Raw genomic sequence first — 27,075 nt, 5'->3', positions numbered from 1 at the left:
CCCACCAGGGGCTGGTTCCCACGCCCCTTCAGCCCATGGGGCCCTCCGGGATAGGTGGCTCCACCCGGTGGACCCCCGGGACCCTTCCGGTGGTCCCGGTACAATACCGATTACCCCCGAAACCTTCCCGGTGGCCGAAACCTGACTTCCTATATATAAATCTTTACCTCCGGACCATTCCGGAACACCTCGTGATGTCCGGGATCTCATCCGGGACTCCGAACAACTTTCGGGTTACCGCGTACTAATATCTCTACAACCCTAGCGTCACCGAACCTTAAATGTGTAGACCCTACAGGTTCGGGAGACATGCAGACATGGCCGAGACAACTCTCCGGTCAATAACCAACAGCGGGATCTGGATACCCATGTTGGCTCCCACATGCTCCATGATGATCTCATCGGATGAACCACGATGTCAAGGATTCAATCAATCCCGTATACAATTCCCTTTGTCTACTCGTATATTACTTGCCCGAGATTCAATCGTCGGTATCCCGATACCTTATTCAATCTCGTTACTGGCAAGTCTCTTTACTCGTTCCGTAACACGTCATCTCGTGATCAACTCCTTGATCACATTGTGCACATTATGATGATGTCCTACCGAGTGGGCCCAGAGATACCTCTCCGTCACACGGAGTGACAAATCCCAGTCTCGATTCGTGCCAACCCAACAGACACTTTCGAAGATACCTATAGTGCACCTTTATAGCCACCCAGTTACGTTGTGACGTTTGGTACACCCAAAGCATTCCTACGGTATCCGGGAGTTGCACAATCTCATGGTCTAAGGAAATGATACTTGACATTAGAAAAGCTTTAGCATACGAACTACACGATCTTGTGCTAGGCTTAGGATTGAGTCTTGTCCATCACATCATTCTCCTAATGATGTGATCCCGTTATCAACAACATCCAATGTCCATGGTCAGGAAACCGTAATTATCTATTGATCAACGAGCTAGTCAACTAGAGGCTTACTAGGGACATGGTGTTGTCTATGTATCCACACATGTATCTGAGTTTCCTATCAATACAATTCTAGCATGGACAACAAACGATTATCATGAACAAGGAAATATAATAATAACCAATTTATTATTGCCTCTAGGGCATATTTCCAACATCTGCCCATTTAGATCTTTTTACTAGCAAAACAACCCATGCGTTGCAACGGGAGAGAAAACATAACACACGCTCTTAACTCAACAACCATCACTCAAGACCATAATAGGTCAATCTCCTTTATTTTTGCGAAGCATCATATTTGTGTTGCCGTTTATCCTCCTTGTCACCCTCGCTGGCGATGGACTCGGTGTTCACACAAAATAACAAAAAACATGCGTTGAATATGGTTAATCCTAAGGCATCTCTCTCTCCCTCTCTCCTCCCTCCCTCTCTCTCTCTCTCTCTCTCTCTCGCTCGCTCGCTCGCTCGCCTCTCACTCTCGCGATGAGAAATCTGTTGTTTTCCCCTGTGACATTTTTCAGAGGTATGCATGTGTAGTTATTGATGTTTTCTTTTTCCTATATGGTTATAGTGGGTGTTTATTTGCAATCTGGATCGCCGCCGGTATGAAAAAAAAAACGAATCTTGCACTATAAATTATAAGTTTGCTTCCATAACAATATTTTAAAAATATTTAACAGGTAAAATTAACATCATATTTAGATCCCACTCATTTTTCTAATAAAATTTCATATATAATATGTTAAAATTAAAGTTACGGTTTAAAAGATACAAATAATTTAGAAAATCATTTGGTTTGACTCAAATATATTCCAAAATAATATAAAATACTTAACTGGTAAAAATAATCGCATATTCATATTCTACATATTTTTTTAATCAAATTTCATATATAACATGTTCAAATCGGAGTTACGGTTTAAAAGATATGGATGATTTTAAAAAGCATTTGTTTGACTTAAATATGATCCGCAAATGAATTACTTAAAACATCGAAAAATGTAAAATAACGGTTCGGGTGTGACTTAAATCCGGACGGCGGGTTGATTTCAAGAAAAGACAGAGACTTTTGTAAAATACAAAAACAACGATTCGTTTTAACTTAAAACATGACTGCAGGTTGAATTATTTGAAATTGAGGGATTTTTTTTGAAAAATGCCATGACGGACGAAAGAAACCCAATTTACTTTATTATTACTAGTACAAATGCCCGTGCGTTGTAACGGGCAAAAAATATCAAAAAACCTATTCCGGCGTGCTAATACGCGCCACTTTTTGTATCCAACTCTAACAAACATAACAAATGGCAGAAGATAACATTACACATAAATCTACTCCAATGGCCACGCCATTGCTCTGATTGGAGTTTGCCATGAATGCAACATGGAAAATTGGTGTGAATTCAAACTTAGTGATAATTGTTAGATGTCTCACATTTCGCAAAACCAGCTCCACGTGTCACTTCTTATATAAAACTCTTACAAACATCACAAAATAATGTAACCCTCACCTCCAGTGACAATGTGAAAGTAATGTTATTGTACCAAATCCTTCCAGAATTCAACTAAAGGAACATTACAAATAGCTATATTCAAGAATGGAGGAAAATATTGATCGAAGTATGAAGGAAACCTTTGTCAAACTTGGGAGATATGTTTGCTTAAAAATAGATAATGGCCACCATCATTCGGATATAAATTTTAGTAGCAACATACATTTTACTTTACATATCATGTAGCCAGCAATGTGTTTGATATTCAGTTAGGATATTGTTTAATAATACCTGCAGGTGTAAGAGAACATAAAAACAGTGTGAGCTTAAGTTGGGTTTAACCCACCTTACCAACATAATTATTTCTATCTTTATTAGGTGGACCATGGACTTTAGAGTCATTTAAATCTAGGGGTGAACCACCTTGGGCATGCCGTTGACCTAAAAGACAGATGATTTGATATCTTGACACACATCTACAACTGTGAATGAGGTGCAATACTCCACCACTGAAATGAAATCAAAAGATAAAATTAGCAAAGCTAGAGGATTAGCATATATCTCCAGTGTCGAGAATAATTCTGCAAAGCAAAAGAAAAGGAGATCATGCTATTAACATACATAGCTTGATGCCACATAAATTAACATGTTTAACCCTCACACACCCTGATCTTGACTGTATTTTGTTGCTGCATAAATATGAACAGAATGAATCAAACAAATCAAATAATCCTAAAGAATTAAGAGCCAACAATAGGCACACGATCGTCGTGCTGACATAACGACCATTTTAGTACCAAATATATTCAGTGGGAAACTTTTGACTTCATAGAGAATGGAATGGGCATGTGCGGGGGTCTTCTCATACAGCTGATACCTTCTTGCCTTCTCATTTGGGACCTGAAAAGAAACAAGAAAAAAAATTGTGGGCATTAAAATTATTTACAATGTCAACTAAAAATATAGACTTCCCCATGACTCCTTACCAGAGAGTAGATGCTCCAAATGTATTAAGAACTTATTGTCCAACATTACAGTGATATAAGCAAAATCCAGGAAATTACTAAAGATTTTTTTTACTCTTCTTGGAAATCAGATAAGCTTGTTTGGATGTAGCAGAACTTATGTCCAACATTACAGTGATATAGACATGTTATCAAAGTAATGCTACTGACACGCCCATGCGTGCGGCAATGGATATAAGCTGAGGCAATATATATGCTCATAGAGAGAGAATCCTTGAAAGGGTTGTTCTACAGTCTAAAAATATCATTAGTTCTCTCATGTATCTAAAAATATATAAAACAAATAATGGAGGTTTCATCCAGATTTCAATTCTTACCATTGGAAGTAGCTTAGCTTTCACCCCAGACGTTCTGTCATATGATAACCTATCCAAGAAAAATCAAAACTTTCTTCAACCTACTTTTCGTAAAGAAGAGTGAAATTTTACAGCAAAAGTTCCACAAGCACATACATGGCACTTATATTTGCATATTCACAGAAATAGAGAATGATATAAAGAGGAATATTTTAGGCTGACAGTCCGACACTATGTCCGATGCAGTTCAGATGCATGTATTTCTATGGCTAGATATGCATATAATTTTACATATACACTGGGAATGTGCATCTGCCCTGCTACCAAAGTGACCATTCTACGTTCCCTATGAAAGTTGTGCTTCTGCCAGGCATTTGTGGGAACATATGACATGCATAATGCATGATAAATGAAGCAAAACAAGAGGACTGGAGATTAAAGTGAGAATGATTCCTATATTTTCATAAGTTTCTAAATTGCTCCCAATCCCACAAAAATAAAATAGGAGATACTCCTTTCTCTCTGTAATACCTTGATGTAGAATGTTACTAACCACTTGCTGATTTTTGAAATAGGTATACAACTACTGGCTTCAATGTTTTCCATCGACTCCGCATATATACACATCGGTAAACTGTACATTGGTACGCACTGCAAGCGCAACACATTTGATGTGGAACTGAAACTACACACTTCAGAGAAGAAGATTAAGAATAGCACAGAACCACATGACGTGAGACATTCATGAGTTCCGCTTCAGCAACAATCATGCCTCCCATGCCTGCCTCTTGCCAGGTTAGCTTCAGTACGTACCTCAAGCGGAGAACTGGCAGATTGAGTTACGGCAAAGTGTGGAGCATCGGGCGGACGGCGGGCGAAATCAGCTGAGGCGACATTGAACAGCAACGTCGAGCACGGAACTTGCGATGACATTGACCCGAGCTTGCATGGAGAGTTGCGGCTCCTCCTTCCGCTTCCCACGTGGTGCCCAATGCCGCCGGTAGGACCTTGTGCATGGAAAGCCAACGGCACACAGTCGACATTAGATCAGAACAGCGGAGAGAGGACCCGGTCCGGTGGAAACAACACTGGCCATGGTTTTCCAAAGGCATGTACTGCAACATAATCATGGGCACTCGTCACTTCTGAATCCATATACCGCTGCAACAGTTTTTATCTGCAGCCAAGACAGATTCACTGCTTGCTTATCATGGAAATTCTCAGAACAACAACTACGCTGACAGGCACGATGACACCAGCCCCTTCACCAACCACGGAAAGACAATCGTCTTCTTCCGCATGGGTTGTATGACGGCTGGCTGCTGCGGGCGCTCGACCTGTCGTCCATGATGCAGAGTTTGCACCACTCGAGGGATTTGAGTTTTCGAGCACCACGACGCTCGCGAGCCAGAGACCGGTCACCACATCAGCTAGCCGCCGGCCGTCGTTCAATTAGCAATGGAGGGACCATGAAGCAAGACACTAATCCACAAAACCGCACAAGGAGCGGAAAAATCGAATCTTTGGGCCGCCTACCAATTAAGGAACAAGAGCAGTGGCCAAACCCGAGGAGACGCTCACCTGGGCAAGAACCGCCGCGAAGGACATCTCCTCAGCGGCAGCGCGAGGTCCTGCACGTCGTCACCGTCGCCCTTGCCGTTGGCTTCACCGCCCTCTCCTCTCCGAGCGGACAACGGTCGCCGGCGCCGGCGCCCCCGCAGGTGAATCCACTTGTGCGGCCGGGAGCGCCAGGAGGCCGAACCGATAGAGGACGCGGAGGAGGAGGCCCTGTCGTCCTCCGAGGAGTCGCTAGCGATGTGGGCGGCCCCATCCATCAAAAGGGGGCCTGCTGGAGTTCAAGCCCCGCCGCCTGACCTCCTCCCGTGCCTCGTAGATCGCCTCCACGCCGTCCCCGGAACAGGATCTGGCCCCTGCCTCGCCTCCCCGACCGGATCTGGCCGGAGATCGCCGCCGCCGCGCCCGGCGTCATCTGCATAGCGGCCCCATCTCGCTCGGAACCGGCTGGAGCGCCCGGACTCAGGAGGAAAGAGATAGTGATGGACTGCGGGCTGATTATGTAAAATATGAGGTGTTTTTATGTAAAACGTGCTGAGCGAAACGTTGTTCACTTAATCGTGGATTGCGGGTTGATTACCCAAAAGTACAGGGACCGTTTTGCAAAAGTACTAACGACGGACGACCAGGAACAATCGCTGGTTTATTAGTGTATATATATATATATATATATATATATATATATATATATATATATATATATATATATATATATACTAGCAAAATAGCCCGGGAGAAAAAAGGTGAACCAACAAACAAAAGGAAAGAAAATGATAGTGCGACAATATGACTTAGTTTATACAAAAGGTGTAATATATATTCATTAAAATTAAAACATAATTGTTTCTACCAATTCTTGTTAAACACAAGCACGATTATAAAAATATTTTCTTTCACAATGCATACAATGTATGTACCACTGTTTGCTTCCCATTATTTACAATTATGAATTATATTAAGATTATATGCATAAAAGCACTCCACTAAAAGGTTGAACTCTAAAGCTTGTCACTACCTCACATTAAATAAATTTGATACTTTCAGTGAGCCTTTCTTTGGCACTCAGGAAACGATAAGTGCAAGGTGTGCCTTTCTCTAACTCCTGTTGTATTTCGCATTCGCCCACTTCATCATGTATAGAGGAAGCTTCATAGTTACCTTCATTTTCTCAAGCTCCTCCTTTATCAATAACACTCGTTAGACGACAATTATTTGATCAATGAATACTACAGCCAGTTCAGACCATGAATTTACTCAAAGTAAATCTCTCAAATTGTTGACCGGGATACAAATGACACAAAACAACCAAAAGAATACATTTGCAGAAACTTACCCGGTTCCCATGTTAATATAAGCCAACAAAAATAGCATGTTACATATATGTAGAACTGGAATCACTTATGTTTCACTCATCAGGCAAACATGCAGGTCAACAGAGACACCTACAGAAAATCCACACAAATGTTTGTCGTTGTGTGCATATTTTAAATCCATGGACTTGTTGCTTGGTGCCTAAATAATTACCTAGAACAAATCTTGGTTTTGTATGGAAATTCAGCTTCGGTGACCGGAGTTGAACAAACAACATACAGTAGCATTGAAAGCTGTCAACAGGTCAACCTACCACAAATCTTATTTTCGGAATTGAACAGACAACATACCACTGAAAGCTATTAAGGTAGCACACCATTCAAAATATCATGGTATATCCGAGTTACAACTTTTGGTATTTGATCTGATCGTCATAACTTTCAGCTTCATCTCGGTGTATACAAAAAACAAAAACTGATTCAGGCCTATCACAGCAATAGAAAACAATTGCTTGACAGAAAAAAGATAAATGGCATAACCAACAGGCACACCTCAAATTACCCAGCATAAATCAAATGTCAAACCGAATTCTTCTACTACTGGCTGCTGCTGATTTACTTGGTGGCGACTGATGGGACCGAAGTACTTATCTGTAGTTAATCTATATTTGCGCGCGCGCACACACACACATGTACCTTGGGTGCTTCCTCGTGGCACCACACCTGGCCGAGGTAGAGTTAGACCACGCCCAGGTAGAGCATCGTCGCTGTCGAAGACAGTCGGCAATCAAAGTGGTGTAATTACATATGCCTGAAAGCAAAACATCCGTTGTAGAGTTGCCATCGAGATACAAAGGGCCTCACCTTTATTGTCCAAAGTCGTCGAGATGTAGAAGTTGTAGTACCAAGCGCCTAGCGACTGCATATAGAAAAGGATAATCAGCATCAAAGCAGGGAAAAAACTGAAAAGTAGAAGACTCATGTTACTTGCATACAATTTGTTGGATGTGTGTATCCCATTCTTTGCGCATCCACGACAGCAGGTGGAGCCCGTGGAAACACAGAGCAGGATCGGCCCAAAAGCATGATGCAACCCAGTCCAATGGAAGGGAGAGGGAAAGTGGCGCTCCAGCTCTGAAAAAACCCTCCTTTCTTGAGTTCCCCTACACTTGTCGTCGTTGTTCGCTCACCAAAGGAGGGTCCGGCATGGACTCACCGTTTCCATTCACGCGTCCGGCACGCCCATCCCCACGGTCGTGGTCAGCTACACCACACCATCGAGGCCGCTCTCAACCAGTGTTGGTTTCATCCTCTGCGATGCCACTGCCCTAGCGCACACAAGACGCGTCCAACCGGCTTCAGGGCCACCGCACTGGCGACGACTTCCCAAGAGGAGGAGCACAAGTCCGGCTCCGAGGCCTCGTGGCATTAGCCGCCAGCCAAGGCCCTGTCACCGTAGACCACAGGTGTCACGAGGAGAAGCAATGGTTGGACCAGAGGACAAGGTTCCATAGGCCCTGTGTTGTTGACGTCCTGTGGTTTGTGTTCAAGTGGGCCAATCACGCCACTGCCACCGCCGTCTAATGAGTTGCTGATCGCAAACAATCATTTTATAAAGTTGAAAGTGCAGGAAGCGTCCAACTAAATCGCTGATGTTAGCTGAATTTAATTCAGCATGGCATGAAAATTGAGATCACTAAATATTATTGTTACGACTGAATAGGAATTGCAGTTGCTACTTGTACATCTGTAAAAACAAAATTAATGGTAAAAATTTTCAGTGTTTGCTTGAATGTTATGAGTAAATGAGTGTTCCAGTAAGCTTTGTGTAAGTGCAGAATTGGACAGAAGTACATATGCAGAATTCTGAAATGAACTGAATGTCAATTGTTGCTCCTAACTGAATTGAACTAAATGGCAGCGAAAACTAAACTTGAACTAAATTAAATGACAACTATTGCTGGCACCCAGAACTGAACTTGAACGGAACTAAATGGCCACTATTGCCCATAATTGAACTAATGGAACCCAGAACATAACCAAATCCAAAAATATCCAGAATTAACACGACTGAATAGCACAAAACTTGAATTGTTGCTCTGGATGACAAAATATTGAACTTGTGCCAAAGTGAATGTACTTGGAATAATAATATATATGTACTTACTGGAATCTGGATGTGTGTGGTGTTAGCCTCTTCTTCCATAATTCCATCTCAGTTGCTTCTTCTATAAGAAAAAAAAGGATATTTGATCAAGTTCAATCAGATGCTTTTTCCGTGAGAAAAAGGGAAATTGATCAAGTTCCAACGAAATTAGATGGTGGGGGTTCAATCAATTCCAGTGTTCTTATTCGTGTGGAAGATGACAAGAGAAAGGCGGACTATTGATATTTACATGAGGTCACGAGCAGAGCAACGCGTACCATCCGGCCCAGGCGGTATCGTTCTGGTCGATCCCACGCTGTTTCTGTACACCTTGCATGTTGTTTCCTTCACTTGTGTCACAAGGAGCCGGATGGGCCACTGGTTTCGTGGCGACCTGAGCCATAGAGCCTCTCTAGATTTCATTGTCGTCCGATGCGGCATGGATGGACATCCCTCTGACTTAGACTCAGTTAAGTCAGATGATCTCTGCTCCAACAAATTGGCATGGGTACGACTGCAGAAAGTGGAAACAAATTTGAAGTGGTAAAGAAGACAAAAACATGCGAAAGAAGATTACTAATTCCTCACCTGCATGTAAAGTTGGATCTTAGTATTTAGACAAGGGCAATCATATCTGTCAGTACAGCCATCATGAAGAACACTATAGAATGCATCTGTATCCTACATGTTTGTACTGCAACCTCTGCAATTGGTTAGGGATAACATACAGTGCCTAAAAAACCTGAACATGATTAGTTAGATGAACTAATCTAGTCATAACATTGAGAGTCATATGAGAATAATCAAATACCTGTTTGGATTGTCATCAAATGCCTTGTGGACATATAAAATATCTACATAGCAAGCGTACAGTCAGGTTGGATTTCCATCAAACACCTTGCCGTCATCGACAAAACTAATCTGCAAAACTAAAGATTCGAAGAAAATAGAAAGCTTAATTTGATATAAACTGGCCTGTGGGGGAGGTTGCCCCGACCTCATCCATGACGTGCATCTAGGTTCCTTCCCGTGTGATACGGTCATGGTTCGAGCTAAAGATGTCAAAGAAGCGAACGCCAATTTAATTTCCAAGTCAGGTTATTTTGTTGCAAAACGTGTCATGGGCGCGATGCAGATGAAGGCGGGCATCAGTAACATTATTGCCGAGAAGACTGGTGTTCATTTGCCTAATTTGCGACGATGTAGAGATGGAAAAATGCGCATGGTATGTGGACCTGGTTTTGTGAGCATGGCAAATCAAGGAGACAACTTGAAACATAATCATATATACCCAAGTGTGATGCGTGTACATGAATTATGTGACCGTAGAGCTGGAGGTGAACTACATAAAATCTCACCAGAAATATCTGCCACTTATCATGGAAATAACCGAACAATCTGGCAGAATCCAGCGCCCATCAAGGTGGTTCCTACCTTCCGTACACCTCCAGAATATATCAAAATCGGCAGCTTCCATTTAAAACTGCATGCGTACAAGAGAGGATCTGTCAAGGGATAAATTCTTTTTTTTTATATTTAATAGATTATCTTTATCTTTTTAGGTAGTTGAACGTGAGCTTTTAAATTACTTTCCTAGTTCTTTGTACTAATCGTACTAGTAGTACATACATAGGAGTCCAGGTCGTTTGACCATTAGGTCATGTACGTGCACGTGAGGATCTATAAAAGGCCTTGCGTCCATGTAACTAGGGCAGTTTTTGTTTATCGGTGAGTTATGAAAAAAGTCAGAAAACGTCCATGTTTCGGACGACCCAATTGTGAGTATTTTCTGTGATTTGTTCCATCGAGAAAATCCACTAGCGACGGTGGGTTGATCATCATATCGGCGCCTACGTGCTGATCCGAGGGGATCGTTATTTTTGTTCGTGTATTTTCGTACACGGGTGAATCTTATTATTGGAGGTTGAGGGACCAGGTGGAAGAACAGTTGAACAAGCATCGCCGTGAAAGATCGGGCCATCTACACGCGCGAATTAGCATCTCGCTAGTCCGTGCTTCATCACCGTGGTCGAAGGAGGCGGCGTTGGTGGTCTCAGGATGCAGGGTCGCCGCGTCGGGGTGACCGTATGAGGGGAGGCGATCCATAGAGCAGGGATATCGTGCTCAACATCCAGCTCGGAGAGGAGATCCTACCGGAGGAGGCGATCCAACCAGATGATAGGAGCATGGGTCTCCGCGCCTCAATCCGGCCAGAAGGAGCCGCCGCTGCCGCTGCCGCCGCCGCCGAGGGAGCATGCTATGCTCAGAGATGGGAGGGGGCAGGTTAGACATCTAGATTGGGCTGGGGGAGGGGAGGGGAGGGAGCGGCGAGGATGGTGGTGGTCGCCTCCGGTGCGAGGCGAGGTCAGGCGGCGGGGTGGGCTGCGCCGGTGCTGAGCAAGGCCAAGCGGCGGGGGCGATGCAGCATATGCTCGGGACACTTTTTTTGATCACGAATCGTTATTCAATTAGGACGTGACTGCGCGTTGAATACTAAAAGGCACATAGACTTTTTGCAAAAAAGCCACGACGGTGAACCCGGAGACCCAATCCGTGCTTTATTATTAGAGAGAGATAGTAGTAGGTAGAGATAGAGATAGAGAGGTAGAGATTAGGTAAAGATAAAGATATTGGTATAGAGGGTCTTAATTTGGTCCGCCAGAGAAATGTTTTTTTTAGGTGACCGTCGGAGAAAGATGTTATTCCCTTCACCGCATGTTTAGGCCAGAACGCGGTGTGGCCCATCCAGCCCAGAACGGCCCGGCCCAGCCGACGCTCTCTTCCTCCTGAGCACGGAAGGAAAGCCGATCCAGTTCTTCCCCACACACCCCACCCCTCTCCCATCTCCGGCGACAAGATGGCGTCCGCGCTCTCCGTGCCGCTCCTCTCGGCGCTGCTCGGCGGGGCCGTCGCGCTCGTCTTCCTCGCCGGGTACCTGCGCCGCAAGCGCGCCGACATCGCGCACCTGCCCCCCTCCGCCGCCGCCGCCGCGCCGGACCTGCCCAAGCAGGTCCGCCCCGCCGGCCAGAACAAGAAGGGCGGAGGGCACGCCCGCGTCCACCACCACCACACCTCCGCCGCCGACAAGGTCCCTCCCCCATCTCATCGCGTCTCCACCCCCATCTCGCTCACACGCATACCGCACACTAAGATGGGATCCATCATCCATGATTCAACACACGTAGTAGTAGTACTACCGATCTTGCTCCCACAGGCAGGGATCAGCAAGTGGTGTCTTCGATTCGATTCTCATCAGACAGCGACCACAGACAGACCCCAAGCAACAGGACAGCAACCGCGTTTCTTGTCGATTCGAGTCGGGGTGTATCGTAGTAGAGCATAATCTTGCTAGTTCATTCATTGGTACTGGCAACTGTGTTGAAATGTAGACAGGCATAGTTTCATAGACATATTGGAATGTGCAGTGGATGTGGTCTCAGCTCTACTGTATTGTGTGTTTTCTTCCAGGAGGCGGCCAAGAAGCACCACCACCTCGACGTCAACACCCTGAGGGGCCACACCGACTGCGTCACCGCGCTCGACTTCTCCACCGACGCCTGCAACCTAGCCACCGGTGAGCCTACCCCCAGCCTCCCATTTGATCAGGATCTATCATGCTTCGCGCGGAAACGTTTTAATTTTCTCTTGTATGGGCCATTTATTTGTCTGACTGATATACGGCAATCCTCATTTATTTGTCTGGCCGATACGGCGCGCCTTAGCGATCAATTAAAGGGTTTCCACCTTGCCACCCCTCATCCGGTTTGCATAACGTACTTGGTCGACCAATCAGAGCTGCTTCCCCAATTTTGGTTGATATTTATATATTTGCTGCTTCTCGTGGTGCGGATGGAGCCGTGAAGATATTTATTTGTTCTGTCTTATTTTTTCTCGCACAGACCAGTTATTTGTCGGGCTCATATGGGTTGCTCAGTGATATTAAAGGATCCTTTCTTGGAATGACTCATCCATTTTGGAAAACGTTGCGCTTGATCAACCAATCACATCCGCTCCCCTGAATTTCAGTATTTATATGTTTGCTCCATCTTCTTGGCAGTATGCGCGGATGGGGTTGTGAGAGTATTCAGGATCGACGATGCATCAAGCAAGAGCTTTAAGTAAGGCATTTCATTCTATGCGAGTTATCCCTTGTCACAACATATTCTAACACGACGAGGGTTTTGCAGGATTCTCAAGATAAACTTGCCTGCTGGGGCACATCCCACTGCCATCGCTTACTCAGAAGGGTCATCATCCGTTGTTGTGGCAGCACAGGCGCTGTTAGGCTCGTCGCTCTACATGTATGCGGATGTTGGTGCTCCTCCAACTGGGGGAAACAAACAGCAGGGCAAGCTTTCTCCTCCTGAGATCAAGTGGGACCACAAAAAGATTCACGGCAAGGAGTCGGTGCTGAACCTTGCGGCAGCTCGTGCAACTCATGGGACTGGTGATGGGAGCACAATAGTGATTTCTTGCTCTGAAGGTATGATGAGCTGTATACTTTCTTATGATTGTTTCCGTTTGAAGTAGTTACTCATGAATCTGGATTGCTTACTGCAGTAGCCTTTAAATCATGATGCAATGACCTGCGAACATGCATAATTACTGTGTCAATTTGGATCTTTATTTTTGTTTCACATTATTCGCCATGAATCATGAGGTCACGGGTTCAAGTCCTGGAAACAGCCTCTTGCAGAAATGTAGGGAAAGGCTGCGTACAATAGACCCAAAGTGGTCAGACCCTTCCCCAGACCCTGCGCAAGCGGGAGCTACATGCACTGGGGCTGCCCCTTTTATTATTCGCCATGAATCGTAATGCCGTATATGCAGCTAGAGCTTTTTTCACGTATGCTTGAAGCAGTACTGTACAGTGTAGAATGTTTACTAAACTAGTAGCTTTAATGATATTTTCTAAACTAGTAAGCTTTAATGAGTAACGCTGCACCATGTTTCACTTTTATATATGGGAGTATAAATATGCTTGACTTGTCTTTTTGCGAAAAACAAAAATGCTAGACTTATGGGAGGAGGATAAACAAAAGGTCATAGGCCTCCTGCCGTAAGTCTGCCATTGCTCTTGGGAGTAATATACACTCTTCACAATTAAGTGCTGATTAACGGGTGCATGGTGACCTGACTGGTCGCTAATTAGCCTGGATCTCTCAGGTGCATGGATATAGTGGGATTGAGGGTAGCAAGGTTGCAATTTTTTCTTGGGGCAGGTATGATGTTTTGAGTGGTAGAATAAACACCAGTTTATAAAACTGGATCAGTGAGGGAACTGGTCAACAATCTGCCTCACCATTCAGTTGTCCGGATCAACCTGTCCAACTGCTCTACAGAATTAATTGGGCATCAATTTTTGGTCATTTTGTATTTATATTCTTTGAAAAGACCTAATATGTTATTACTTGCTTGCAATACCATTAGAATGAATTGATAGTCAAACTGGTATTGTGCTTTCTGCGTGCGCATGGTGTTATGGATTGAGGTTCTCTGTTTGGCACTCCACAGTGTCTCTCTTCCCAATCTATTAGTCGGCAAATTAAAGTTGCACTTACTTTTGCTATTGGGTAGCGTGGGAAACGTGAAGGCCCACCATGCTTCGATTGAGGAATTGGGCAGTTATGGCATGCGACTGTTTAGGGGTAGTAATTGAAAAAAAATCACCTCTTCTTTCCTTTCTTGATGCATGCGCCTGAAGTTCTGCGTCTATTATTTGCGAAGCAACATTCAATTTTTTTATGCAACACATGTGCACTGGGAATATGCAGACATATAACAAATTTATTAGCTATAATCATGTGACATTGTGTACTTAATTCCAGGTTACAAGTTCTATTTTGTGTTAACATTTGTTTTTGAAAACTGTTTGCAGCAACTGATATCAAAATATGGCATGGAAAGAGTGGCAAAGAGTTGGGAACAGTTGACACTAATCAGTTGAAAAACAACATGGCTGACATATCCCCAAATGGCCGCTTCATTGCTGCTGCAGCTTTCACTGCTGATGTCAAGGTTGGTAGAGTGTTCATTGTAATAAAACTCACTATTTTGCCCATTAACTGTGTCCCAGTTATGATAGTATTCACATTTTCTTTAGGTGTGGGAGATTGTTTATTCGAAGGATAGTTCAGTGAAGGAGGTTAACAGGGTCATGCAGCTCAAGGGTCACAAGGTCAAATTCCTCCCTGCTTCCATTTTATTACGCAAGTTTCAAACTATTCCTGTGAGCAGAGACTGACAAGTTTTGAATTCAGAGTGCTGTTACTAGTTTGTGTTTCACTCCGGATTCTGAGAAGATTATTACTGCGTCGAAAGATGGTACCATCCGGGTATGGAATATCAATGGTATGTTCTATATTTACCAGCAGTTGTGCTTGTTGATTTTTAATATGTTAACCCTGTTTACCGGAAGTTGCCATAAAGTCATGTCAGCTTCTTTTGTATATATATCCTTTTTGGCATTGCTCGGTCTGCATCAAGAGGATAATGCATGAAAACCTTTTTATTTATTTTTTTGCCTTTCTTCACTAAGGTTGATAAGCCCTTCAGTACAGAAAATGTTAATCAATCAGTTTAGGCTATTGATATGTAGTGGACATGGCCAAAGTTGTGACATTTGGATGATTATATAGTCCTTTTGAGGTCAAGGCACTTTGTCACCTGTAACCCTGTTGTTTGTCAGATATTTCAATGTACAAGTCTTTCTTTAGGGTTAACGGTTGGTTTCTGTTATTTCTGCAGTAAGGTATCACCTTGATGAGGATCCCAAAACCTTGAGAGTTTTGCCAGTCCCTCTGCATGATTCAAAAGGCTCTACTTGCCTGTATGAACACATGGGCATCTCCCCAGATGGTAAAGTTCTGGCTGTAACAAGCGGATCGACGTTGCAATGGTTATGTGCAGAAACTGGCGCGGTTTTGGATACAGCTGAGAAGGCTCATGAAGGTGTGTAATATTCCTGTTTTCCAGTGTGAAGGTTCTCCTGCTCTAAAAGAAAAATGTATGGGCTGACGTGTTTTATGTATATACTCAGGTGCTATTTCTGGCATTGCGTGGGCTCCACGGACAATTCCAAATGGTAACGTTTTATCTCCATTTCTTTGTGATCCATATCTCTGTTATTTGCTAGATCTTGCACTAGAGCTCTTAGGAACCTTGTTAGGTTAGTAGTGCAAACACAATGGAATTTGTGAACTGGATCTACTTAGTTTGTCAGCCCTTGGCACACCACAATACTGATATATGATGGCTGATGGACTTGATGTGTCATGCTCACTCATCCTTGTTACCATCCTGTAAATGATTTGATCTAGTTTCATGCTGGAAATATGTGTTTAAGGTGTCTAAATCACATTGCTTGTTGATTTTCTCAGGTGGTGCTCCTGCGTTCATTCTAGCGAGTTGCGGGGACGACAAAAAGGTGAAACTGTGGTTAGCTCCGGAGGTCAGCTCGACATGAGCGTCTTGATGGCGATGGCGTCCTCTGCTAGATAGCTTCCCTGAGGAAACAAAAAGAAACATGGGAAGATTAAAACTTCAGTGTTGGCAGTTGGGTTCCTTTGAGCTTGAGAGTAGCCCAGAGCCCTGGGTGGCGAGAGTTTTACAGAAAAAGAGACATAGCGTGTTGTGTAAACGTGCATTGTGCTGGTAGTTTCTCTTGTCTGTGAATCTGTTGTTTTCTGGAGGTAACTAAAAGTATTTTTGCGGCGGTTCTTTGAACTGTAGACTATAGACATAGTAGTCCGTGCGACTATAAGCTATGATCTGCTGCAAACCCATAGTTTCTATGAGTTGCGGTGTTTTCAAAATGTTGGGTGCATAGATTAGTATTGATATATTTGCTGGGTGGCATTGCTAAACCCATAGTGTCGAATCCAACATGGTATCAAATCTTGGTGTTTGTTGCTCCTGTTGAAAATAACTAGACTGCCAGCTGATTCTATGCGCCCTGGTTTGCTCTAATTATTCGTACGTGTATAATGGTATAGAATAGCGAAAAATTGCTTCCTACATGGAGGCCTCCAAATTCAAATTTCATCCAAAGTCGTGTTTTCTACGTTTCAAAAAATTCTGGAAAAACGTACAGATATGCTTGAGGGGCGTAACACACGTGTGTAAATTTTATTTTCAGAGCAAAATACGTTCTCTGTAGTTATTTCTTCGTTAGATAAGGAGGATGTAATAATAAGAAGAAAAAAACATGCTCTTCTTCCCTCGATCCCTCCCAAGTTGAGTCAATCAGGTCAGCCGCCCACCTCCGTCCCGCCGCCGCCTCCACTCCCCCAACCCCACCGGCCCAGGCAGCGGTCAGATCCGCCCTCCCCCCCTTCCTCCCTCCTCGCGTTGGAAACCCTAGACCCGGCGACCCAGGCTTCGTCGAGGGATCTGCTGCTCCCTCCTCCTCCTCCTTTTCCAACGGTGGTGGTATGAGCCCCTCCTCCTGGTCTTCTTCTTCTTCTTCTTTGTTAGGGTCTCTCTACTGATCTCACGAATCACTTACAGATACAAGGATTTGGGTAGCTAGATTACATGAACAAGCAAGAACAAGGGGATTGTGGAGGAGAGCCAGAGGTGGGAGAGGAAGCCGCCGTGCCGTTTCAGTCGTGATCCAATCGGATGACCTGCTCGATCCACCCTTTCAAGTATTTGTAGTCGTTGGCTCCATGGCCTGGATGCTAGGCCCAAACCTCTCATGCCGGCCCACGGCCCACCCATGGAGGGTTGCTAACACCCCTCCCTCCTTGAAACTCGGCTTGACCCCAAGCCGAAGCTCGGAAGAAGACTGGAAGGCTGACTTGCCGGGATCCCACGGCGCTTGAAGTTCCTTGATCTTGCTAGGATCACCATGGTAATCTTCATGATAGTAGCCAAGATGGGCGTAGACTCGATCAAAGTACCAAGCTTGCTTGCCCAGGTTGCCGAAGTAGTCATCATGGTCGATAGGATCCAAGTTGAGGATGACGTCAAGGTAGTAGTTGTGGTTGACAAAGGTGGCGACGACCATGAAGATCCTCCCTCCTTGAAAAATTGCGTGCCCACAATGAATCCAGAGCTCCACCCCGTCCATGGGCCATGCTACCAACCAGATCCGAGATGTACACGCCGGCAACATTGATAACCATTGGTGTTGTTCCAAACACTGCAGACAAGTAGTCCTCCATCTCTCAAAGGTAGTCCGAATTAACGCCATGCATACTGACCATGCTATCATTGGCACGCCCGGCACCCGGCCGCTGAACCTTGTGATAAACGAATACCATGCACTGGACTTCTTGATCAGTCCATGTGAACTATCTTGGCAAACTTGGAGCACCCAGCAATGAGCATAGAGATAATACTTCCCATTCGAACCAGGAGGAATCAACAGGCTATTAACATTTCCAAAGCACCAGTGCCCTTGTAAGATGGGCATAACATTTAAAGAAAAATGCGGTCTAAAGCCACCCTGGTCCCGATATTCCTTCAGTTCTGTGATGCTATTCCCAAACTTCGGCCAATCAGATAGAAGTGAGCTTAGGAAACCCCAGCAGTGGTCCTCACAGTTTATGCACATAATGAAAGCCTCCAAGAATTTATCAAACCATGAACCTGTTGCTCTCCCCTTCCTTGCCACCAATCGGTGCAGACGAAGAGAGTTAATGGCACAATTGCCATAATATTGCAACCCCATTTGCTGCTTCTGTAGAGGTGCCCCGGCCAACGATCCAATGGAATGTGTTTGCACTACACTTGGTTTTCCATTTCACCAGAGTTTACACCGTAAGAGCTCCACCTGGCAACAACATGCAAGTGAAATCCAAACACAAATATGATCTTGTTGCGTAGGGAAACTTCTATGCCACGCACATCGAACTCCTTCGTATGTACAGCAAGCTCCAGGTTGAACAATGATTTGCGTGCATGGTCTTCACCACCACAAGGATAAGCATCAATAGTATTACTCGTAATTGCACACCATATCTGCTCCACTTGCAAGTTTATTCCCTCTTGACAATGATTAGAATGAGACAACTTCATGTGGTAGACATGGTTCTTGTGACCTGCATACCTCCGAGTCAAACAACTTGCTGACACCGGCAGCCGAAGTAGTGTCACTGGACAACAGTTAGACAGGTGATAGCATAACCCAGCCAGCTTCCATTGAAACTGATCATAGCAACAGAGAAGAAGGCAGACTGCACTTGTCTGCCAGATAAAGAATGATGTGTTATGCAGCTTACATCCACTCTCACAAGATATAGGAGTAACACCGCACTTTGGCATCTCATTAAAATTTTCCTTCAGCAATTCTGCTAGTTGGTCATCAATACACTCTGGTAATTGCACAACCAACAGTCCCATTGTTCCACTGGTTACTGCACCAATTCGGCTGAATGTGGTCTGTACTAGCCCAGATTGTATTCTCCATTTACACTTCAGTCGCTTGCAACAGATCTCTAGAAGTTGTCTGTAAGAAATATGGTTGTAGCCCCACTCAAAAGCAAGTGCATCAGTATAGTGGCATGAATAGAGAGAATTTCCATCAGTAATATGTACAACAAACAATCCATGTTGCTGTAACTTAAGATAGACCAAGCTACATTGGGCATCTCGCTTATCGTTGGATATCTTCTTTACGCGTCCGCGCAGATGTAGTGACCAGCCCCAGAGGCCATCTATGAGAATAAACCCTCCATGGATTGTGAATGGTGCCTCAAGTACAGTAAGGAGTCGTATCAAGGTCAAAGTGGGAACTACAACCATTCCACTGTCATGCACTTGAACACTTAGAAACAGATGCTTCAGGAACTTGTCATCAACAGAAATGGGCACATGGGGGTCCCAATTGGCAACACTGGAACAATCCACATCTGGTGGCTCACCATTTGAAAATGATGGACACGGAATTTGACGTAAATCAACTCCATAGACTAGCCAGTGTACCAACCATTGCCAAGAAATAGACATCCCATGAAACAGACACGAGAGTTTTACCTCTCGACATTGCCTTGTGCGTAAACTTTCATTTGGGCTAGGATGAATCACTCTTTCCAAATCACCACTGCCACTCATTAGACACCCATGGTCCCACCAAAAAAATAACCTCGGTGGGTGCGGTGGCACTGTCTGCACCCACGAACGATGCACCGCTACAGCTGTGAGCCGAATGGGTAGGGTTGTTGACGACGAGTCGGTGATGCGACTGTCAGCATGGGTGACCCACTCGGTCGAACAGGTAGTGGGCATGCAGCCAGCAGTGGCTAAGATAACACTGGCCGTGACGGACGCATCAACTTGGCCTAAGCATTCTGTCAAACACTTGGTCTGCGCCAGCGCACCGAGTGCAAGGCCGAGAGATGGCGCACTCATTGGTGTTGGCGAGTCCCCTGGACGCGCGCTGAAGGGCGTAGGCGAACCCCAAGCAGCCTTCGACGCCTCCATCCTATCGTCTCCATCGGTGCTGTGGATGAGGCCATCCATCGAGCAGGTTGTGGGCGTTGGTGCAGCAACGCCCGTGGCGTCAACGACGAGCTCGGGAAGGACGTCGACGGTGGTCGTTGGGGCGAAGTCAAGGGCGTACGTGCCCTGTTCGGGGCTGGAACACGCAGGTGCCAGATCCTTGTCGTTGGAGGCGTCCATGGCGAGGAACTGAGAAGAGGTCGAGGTGGTCGCCTGCTCAAGTGCCGGCTTCGAGTTGCCGAACCCGACCGCGACAGCCTCCCTGATGCTCTCCTTCATGCTCTCTCGGAACTCCTTCAGGAGATCCTTCAGGTCCTGCTTGGTCGCCGGCTCCATTGCTCGATCGGGTGGGAGGTGGTGGGGAAAATTTTGGCTCTGAATACCAAGTGTTAGGGTCTCTCTACTGATCTCACGAATCACTTACAGATACAAGGATTTGGGTGGCTAGATTACATGAACAAGCAAGAACAAGGGGATTGAGGAGGAGAGCCAGAGGTGCCGTTTCAGTCGTGATCCAACCGGATGACCTGCTCGATCCACCCTTTCAAGTATTTGTAGTCGCTGGCTCCATGGCGTGGATGCTAGGCCCAACCCTCTCATGCTGGCCCACGGCCCACCCGTGGAGGGTTGCTAACACAAATTTGTGATGCAAGTCCTTGTTTCTACTAGAGAACTTTGAGTAGCATGTAGTAACTGGGATTGATTGCTGCTCTTTCTCAAAAAAAAAGGATTGATTGCTGCTACTTAACGCTTAACGCAACGCCTAATTATATATGACATGTCACTTAACACTTACTTGGATAGTACAAGTAGGCATGTCCAGCAAGCAGCCAACCTACTTCTACACCTACTTGCTTTTTTTGTTTACTTTTTCAATTTTGCGAACTTTTGCCTAATTCATGAACTTTTTTGTCCAACTCGTGAACTTTTTCAGTTTCACAAACTAATTTGTCAAATTTGTGTACTTTTTTTAAACTTGTGAACTTTCCGTTAATCTATGAACCTTTTTAAAATTTAAAAACCGGCAACTAGTTTTTTCTTGTAACAAAACAGCAGCTGTAGAGAAACTGAGAAAAGATATAACAAGCAAACGAAAACTAACGATCACAAGCGGTCAACACAAAGTGAAGGAGTGAGGTACTTGGGCCGCGGCCCACTATGGCGAGCTTGAGGGCCAACTTATCTTTCGGGCGCATAAGGCTCCAAAGTGGAAAAAAGTTTGTGAATTTGAAGAAAGTTCACAAAATTGAAAAAAAATCATTGATTTGAAGAAAAAAGTTCACAAATTTGAAGAAAGTTTACGTAATGGAAAAAGTCCATTGATTTGAAAAAAATTCACAAATTTGAAATTTTAGTTCATGAAATTGAAAAAAGTTCATCAATTTGATTTTTTTTCACGAATTGGATATATTTTTACATTAAATACTTATTTCACAGGAGGCCGTCCGACTGCGCCTGCCTTTTGTCATGCCTGGAACAGGGAAAAATTAAAACAACAACTTTAAGTAACTGTCAAATTATGACTTTAAATACTTTTTTCCTTCAAACCTAGCATGGATGCCTACCATGTGCATGCCCACCTACTGGCAAAAGTTAAGGTCATTTCATGAATGTCCATAAAAACACCATGCTCAAAGTAGGGTGTGCGGGTAGGTCAGAAGGCTCCATTTGAAAGCACATTGTTTCTCGATGTCCGTTAAATGACCCCAATTTTTTATTGGCTTGTATGATCAATTCAGGGTATCATGCCAATTTTTTTGGTTTTCTACAAATGTTGATAAATGGCCGGACGTGTTGCAATTTGCATACGGTGTCGCAAATCGTTCAAACTTAGCATGGATGCCTCATATGTCCGTGTGAGCAAGAAGTTAGGGTCATTTATCTATAGTCGAAAAAAACATCAGTTGAGAGGAGTGTGCCGCAGTAGGCCAGACGGGTGCATCTGTGAGCATAAAGTTTTTCCTAATTTGAATGCTTATGTTTGTAATTTTCGTCGCTATCAATCAACATGAACATTTTCTTATGTCCTAACCATTTCTTAAAATTTGTCAACAATTTTGGCGTCGAGTGTTGGCGAACTGAAAGGCGACATGTTGAACAGTTAGGTTTGGCGGAGATGCGCATGTTCAGATGAATGTGTAGCCACATAGGGAAAGGCCGGGTCCAGAATGATGATATACGAGACAGAGTTGGGGGTAGGACCAATTGACGAGAAGCTTGTCCAACATAGTCTGAGATGGTTTGGACATATTGAACGCAGGACTCCAGAAGTTCAGTACATAGCGGATGACTAAAGCGTGCTGATAATGTAAAGAGAGGTCGGGGTAGACCAAACTTAACATGAAAGAGAGGTCGGGGTGCGTGCTGATAGCGAACTGAAAGACTGAAGTGTCACCAAAGAACTAGCCATAGACATGGGTGCGTGGAAACTTGTTCATGTGGCAAAACCATGAGTTAGTTGCGAGATCATATGTGTTTCAGCTCTAACTTATCTCAACTTGTTTGGTACTAAAGGCTTTGTAGTTGTTGTTTATTATAGTTGTCAACAATTTTGGAATTTCAAGTTGTGTATGAAAATTTTACAAACTTGAACACCTTTTCCAAAATTGTTAACAAATTCCGAACAATTGATGAAAATTTTGAGCAAAAATTGCAAACCTATATTGTTTTACATTTATAATTTTTTTAAACGCAAACATTTCTTAAATTTGTGACTTTTTTCGAAAATGGGAACATTTTATGAAATTCCAAAATATGTTTTAAAATTGTAAACAATATTTGAACAGGTTCAAAAAGAATAATAAAGTTTTAAAAGGAGACAAATTAATTAACAAAAAAGAGAAGAACAACATAAAACATAGAAAAAATGCTTAGGCCTTGGTCCAACTAGCTAGGTGACTAGGGATGGGCATACAACTCTGATCAACCGAATGTCGAACCGAAGCCGAAACCGAAAAGGGAGATTTTTCTTGGTTTTTATTGTTAGTGCAGTTAAAACCGATTTTTGTTTCAATAACCATATTCAAATCAGGTTTCGTATTGATAAACAGTATAACCGGAAGAAAACCAAAGTTCAGGCATCCAGTATGAGGCTCTCTCACACGTGTCGCGCAACACCGATGGCTCAGTCGCGCAGGGGTGTCCGGCCACGTACGATACGAACGGCCCAATGCATGCTTTGTTCCCCACGTGGGAGCTAAGCCATCCCTTTTTTTTGAGCGGTAAATCTTAAACCATAAACCCTAATTGCAAGGCTTCGCCGTCCATCTAATTTATTGCCAGCCTTCGTCGTCCAACTAATGCAAGGCCCAAAGACAACTACTAGTACTTTTGTGTGGCTAGCGAAGGGGCAACCATTTTATTTTGTTTAGTACCACATCGCTTAGGTATGCCAAGGGTAATCTTCTTTGGTTCATAGGATATGAATTTTATAGAAATAGGAAAATCATAGGAAGTGAGATGACATGCATGTCAATTCCTATAGAGAAAGAGATGTCATTTGGTGCATAGGATAGGATTTTTTCCATTGAGTCTAGGCTAATGTTTTTTTTCCTCCAAAACATGAAGGATTGATTCCTATCCTATATAGGAATAGAAATCCATTTCTACAAACCAAATGGCTTCAAAGGAATTTTTCCTTTGCAAATCCTATCCTATAGACTTCCTACAAAAATCTTACAAACCAAAGGAGGTATAAGCGGATGACTCATTGGGGAAGTGCTCACAGCTGCGTCGTAGCTTGTATGTATACGCCACCAAAATGTTTGCACACTCCTCATATCTCTTTAAAATTCTTCAAAATGTTTTTCATGCTTAAAAAATGTTCCTGCTTTTAAAAAATGTTGTTCAGAATTTTCAAAAAATGTTCATGCTTGTAAAGAAAATGAACTTTTCAAGATGTGTTCAAGTTGTTCAAACAATTGTTGGATTTTCAAGCATTATTTGATTTGTAAAAAATTATTCAGAATTTCCAACAAATGTTCGAAAAATTGAAAAGGTGTCTGGATTCTACGTTGGTGTTAGTTTTTAAGTTTCCACTCTCCTCATTTGTCACAAACACTAGTCAGCTCAACTGGTGAGTCACTCACTCTTACGTACGACGTATAGGTACTGGCGGGTAGGCGATATACTTTTAGAAAAGACCATGATTAGAAAGGGGTATGAAGAGATATCCTCTGTTGGTGTGTTTTGGGGGAGTTGTGCCAAAGCAAAAGTGAATAATATCCTCCTAGGTTCGTAGTATGTACGCGATGCCATAGAATCGTCTCCATAGGCATACTCTTGGTGTCTGGACAGAGATTTACATCCTAAATTAAGTGTAAGCAACCAAAAAGTTAATATAAACACATACATTTGTTCATCCTTGATCGAACAAACGTTAGTACATGATAAATAAACCACAGGGAGATGGAATGTTTTGACAATGTCGAATAAAGCCTACACACCAACCTTTGAGCCGTACTTTCCCCACAATGCACTTTATTAGTAACATATAATATGAGCAATAATAAGCACATATACTCATGGATCGCACCGTATCACTTCTTCTTCTTTATGTGCTTGGCGTTTCTGTGATAATTAACCAGAACATCGGCAGATTCTATGCACCTACATACCTAATTATTTGCCAAGCATGAGGTACTGTAAGTAGGAAATTAAGGTACACATCAGTCAGCTCTCTGAAGACTGAAATGGACACTTGTCGCCCAATCAGATCCTAACTTTACGCCCATATTTCCACCTGGGCAGGAACATTTGGAATCCATATTGGTTCCTTGTGCAGCTAACCATGGTGTGATATGTCCACTGGTTATCTAGCCAGTGACACCTACATTGATTAAGTAATTAACTAGTAATTAATTACGGCAATGCCCTGCAAATGATGATGAAGAATGCTGCTTAATTACCATCAGCAGCACGGCCATGGAGATTGGGGAGAGACCATCATGCACCTGGCCATGTTCTAATTTCAATTGTGCGCACACGATCGAGCATCTTCACCTTTAGGGGTCCACCGTCGTCATTGGATCGGAGAATTCAGAGCACAATTCTAGACTTTACTTCCCTTTGTTTCTTCTTTTGAAAAAGAGAATAACTAGGAGAAAAATGAGATCCACATCAATGCCATGACATGCTTTCCTCCTGAGAAAGAAAATCTGCTGCCTTTCCTTTTCTTTTGAAATTTGGAGGCCCCTCACTCCACTTCCATGGATCGATCGACGCACTCGAGGTAGCTAGTCGAGTGTTTTCGAGTCAAAGCTCTCACCGACGAATCATGAGTGACTATATCTATTTTGTTTGTAGTCTATTGCTCCAAGTTGCGCCTTTTCTGTTTATTTAATTTTACCTACAAAGGTAGAACATCAACTATATATATATATCTACTCACAACTTGAGCAAGGTAGCTTAGTGGGATGAGGAGAAATTAAGTAGAAGCAATTGATTGCTGGTACATTCTCCTATGATCTGCACCGCGCTATTCTGCATAAGAAGATGCGTTAAGTTTAAAGCAACAAATGCGTGTCTATAACTCTACATACACAAGCAACCAGAAAATAAACAAGTAAACAAATTTTGTTGCTATCTGTTCCAATGAAATCTTGGCAAAGATTGGCTTTCAAATACATAACCAATCATGCATCTAAGCACACCCATCTTCATAGCCCTACAGAATTATTTATTTTCTGTTGTTGGAAAAAAGCTACAGAATCATACTACATGTATGTACCATATGTTTTTTCTTGTACTAGATGGTAGGTGGGTCCATGGATTGAGTGTCTATCTGCTTTTGGAGTAGACTACTACAGGAGATGATGAGATTAGAGCAGCAGCTACTACTACTAACCACTACTACTATTATATATCTGAATTAAAGCTTCAGGTAACCACCGGCGCTCTGCTCCTTTCAGCATGATCCCCCCTGTGACATGATTAAAGCAGCTGTTCTTCATTTTTCTGCAGCTGCACAAAGTATTTTCTTTTATCCTTCAGAAAAAAAGATCACTTTTGTCTTTCAAATGTCTGCCTGAACGGGCTTTTTCAAGGAAGATAAGATGAGTGTTTCGCAGCTCATTAACAATGACATGGCATCGAAAAGGGAAATGCTCATGTTGATCCCTTAAGGCACAGGGTGCTTTCAGAGATGCAGCACTCCATGTGACATGATTCTCTGATCAATGTCCAGGAGCTTTCATCCCGCACACCCAGCCCCCTGTGCGTGCAAGGTGGATGCAGACATGTGCAAAAGGAATGAAATTTAGAGCGATTCAGCGGATCGAAAGGTGTGATTAGGACCTGACAGAGCATATAAGTCAGCTTTAGATCTCTCTTTCTCTTGTAGTATAAAAGAGAGAAATATATGTATTTGAGTGGGAACAATTTCAGAAATTCATGAATGAAGAACCTATGAATGATAATAACAATACAGCATGAGGACAAGCAGCTAGGTGTTGGAACACCCAAATGACCAGCTGTGGGGAGCTGGCTGCAGGTACTGTAGATAAACAAAAGGGGTTGAGATCTTCCACTGTATGAACACAGGGATACCTGGTGTAGAATACAGAGAGGTGCATGCATCAGGTATGCATAGTTCTTCCAACTGAACTGCCACATACACACAGATAGATTAATCTAGTGCAAGCAGGCTCCTGCAAGTGTCTCTGTGATTCAGGAGCAGCTAGCTTAGTTAGCTAGCTAGGGAAGCATGTGCTGCATGGATGGATGGAATCCTCCATCATGATTGACTCAACCCCCATGTGTCCCCCAGTTCTACATCTCAAACCTCACCTCCTGTGGTCACAGCCACCACATGCA

The 27,075-nt window shown here is 43.6% G+C and overlaps 2 protein-coding genes and 1 pseudogene across 28 annotated transcripts; 1 reads left to right on the top strand and 2 right to left on the bottom strand.

Annotated features, from left to right (window-relative positions):
• Nucleotides 1-2,595: 2,595 nt before the first annotated feature.
• On the bottom strand, nucleotides 2,596-6,011 carry LOC123087473 (uncharacterized). 6 transcript variants are annotated; one of them, XR_006441416.1, is made up of 4 exons: nucleotides 5,368-6,009; nucleotides 4,600-4,793; nucleotides 3,808-3,856; nucleotides 2,596-3,365 (listed from the first exon to the last, which is right to left on the bottom strand). XR_006441416.1 is itself a non-coding variant. In XM_044509489.1 (3 exons), the coding sequence occupies exons 1-3, from the start codon at nucleotides 5,619-5,621 to the stop codon at nucleotides 3,198-3,200; spliced, it is 471 nt and encodes a 156-aa protein (XP_044365424.1). In that variant the 5' UTR covers nucleotides 5,622-6,002; the 3' UTR covers nucleotides 2,596-3,197. The 6 variants fall into 6 exon arrangements, 1 of the variants encoding a protein (XP_044365424.1); XR_006441413.1 differs by having other exon boundaries at nucleotides 4,318-6,011; XR_006441412.1 differs by having other exon boundaries at nucleotides 4,600-6,011.
• Nucleotides 6,012-6,235: 224 nt separating this feature from the next.
• Nucleotides 6,236-10,101, bottom strand: LOC123087471 (uncharacterized). 22 transcript variants are annotated; one of them, XR_006441398.1, is made up of 7 exons: nucleotides 9,815-9,844; nucleotides 9,629-9,671; nucleotides 9,406-9,550; nucleotides 9,096-9,331; nucleotides 7,667-8,899; nucleotides 7,536-7,590; nucleotides 6,236-7,438 (listed from the first exon to the last, which is right to left on the bottom strand). XR_006441398.1 is itself a non-coding variant. In XM_044509488.1 (4 exons), exons 2-4 carry the CDS (start codon nucleotides 9,256-9,258, stop codon nucleotides 8,100-8,102), a joined length of 387 nt encoding a protein of 128 aa, XP_044365423.1. In that variant the 5' UTR covers nucleotides 9,259-9,331; nucleotides 9,406-9,951; the 3' UTR covers nucleotides 7,602-8,099. The 22 variants fall into 22 exon arrangements, 1 of the variants encoding a protein (XP_044365423.1); XR_006441399.1 differs by having other exon boundaries at nucleotides 9,406-9,511; nucleotides 9,815-9,841; XR_006441405.1 differs by having other exon boundaries at nucleotides 9,406-9,423; nucleotides 9,815-9,837.
• A 1,503-nt stretch (nucleotides 10,102-11,604) lies between these two features.
• On the top strand, nucleotides 11,605-15,627 carry LOC123087470 (transducin beta-like protein 2; annotated as a pseudogene).
• The last annotated feature ends 11,448 nt before the right edge of the window (nucleotides 15,628-27,075 follow it).

This window comes from Triticum aestivum, chromosome 4A (assembly GCF_018294505.1).
Source record: "Triticum aestivum cultivar Chinese Spring chromosome 4A, IWGSC CS RefSeq v2.1, whole genome shotgun sequence".
Taxonomy (NCBI): Eukaryota; Viridiplantae; Streptophyta; class Magnoliopsida; order Poales; family Poaceae; genus Triticum; species Triticum aestivum.
Note: the sequence above shows the minus strand (reverse complement) of the source record. Positions and strands in the feature narration are given on the sequence as shown.

Bases quoted from the DNA above. Each gene is read 5' to 3' on its own strand.
- LOC123087473 (XM_044509489.1), bottom strand. From the start codon at position 5,621: ATGGATGGGGCCGCCCACATCGCTAGCGACTCCTCGGAGGACGACAGG. The intron at 3,857-5,367 runs GTGAGCGTCTCC...TTTCTTGGATAG, and splicing joins TCGCGGCGGTTCTTGCCCAG to GTTATCATATGACAGAACGT. The intron at 3,366-3,807 runs GTAAGAATTGAA...GTTTCTTTTCAG, and splicing joins AAGCTAAGCTACTTCCAATG to GTCCCAAATGAGAAGGCAAG.
- LOC123087471 (XM_044509488.1), bottom strand. From the start codon at position 9,258: ATGCCGCATCGGACGACAATGAAATCTAGAGAGGCTCTATGGCTCAGG. The intron at 8,900-9,095 runs GTACGCGTTGCT...TTTTTCTTATAG, and splicing joins GATACCGCCTGGGCCGGATG to AAGAAGCAACTGAGATGGAA. The intron at 8,263-8,838 runs GTAAGTACATAT...GTTTGCGATCAG, and splicing joins CCACACACATCCAGATTCCA to CAACTCATTAGACGGCGGTG.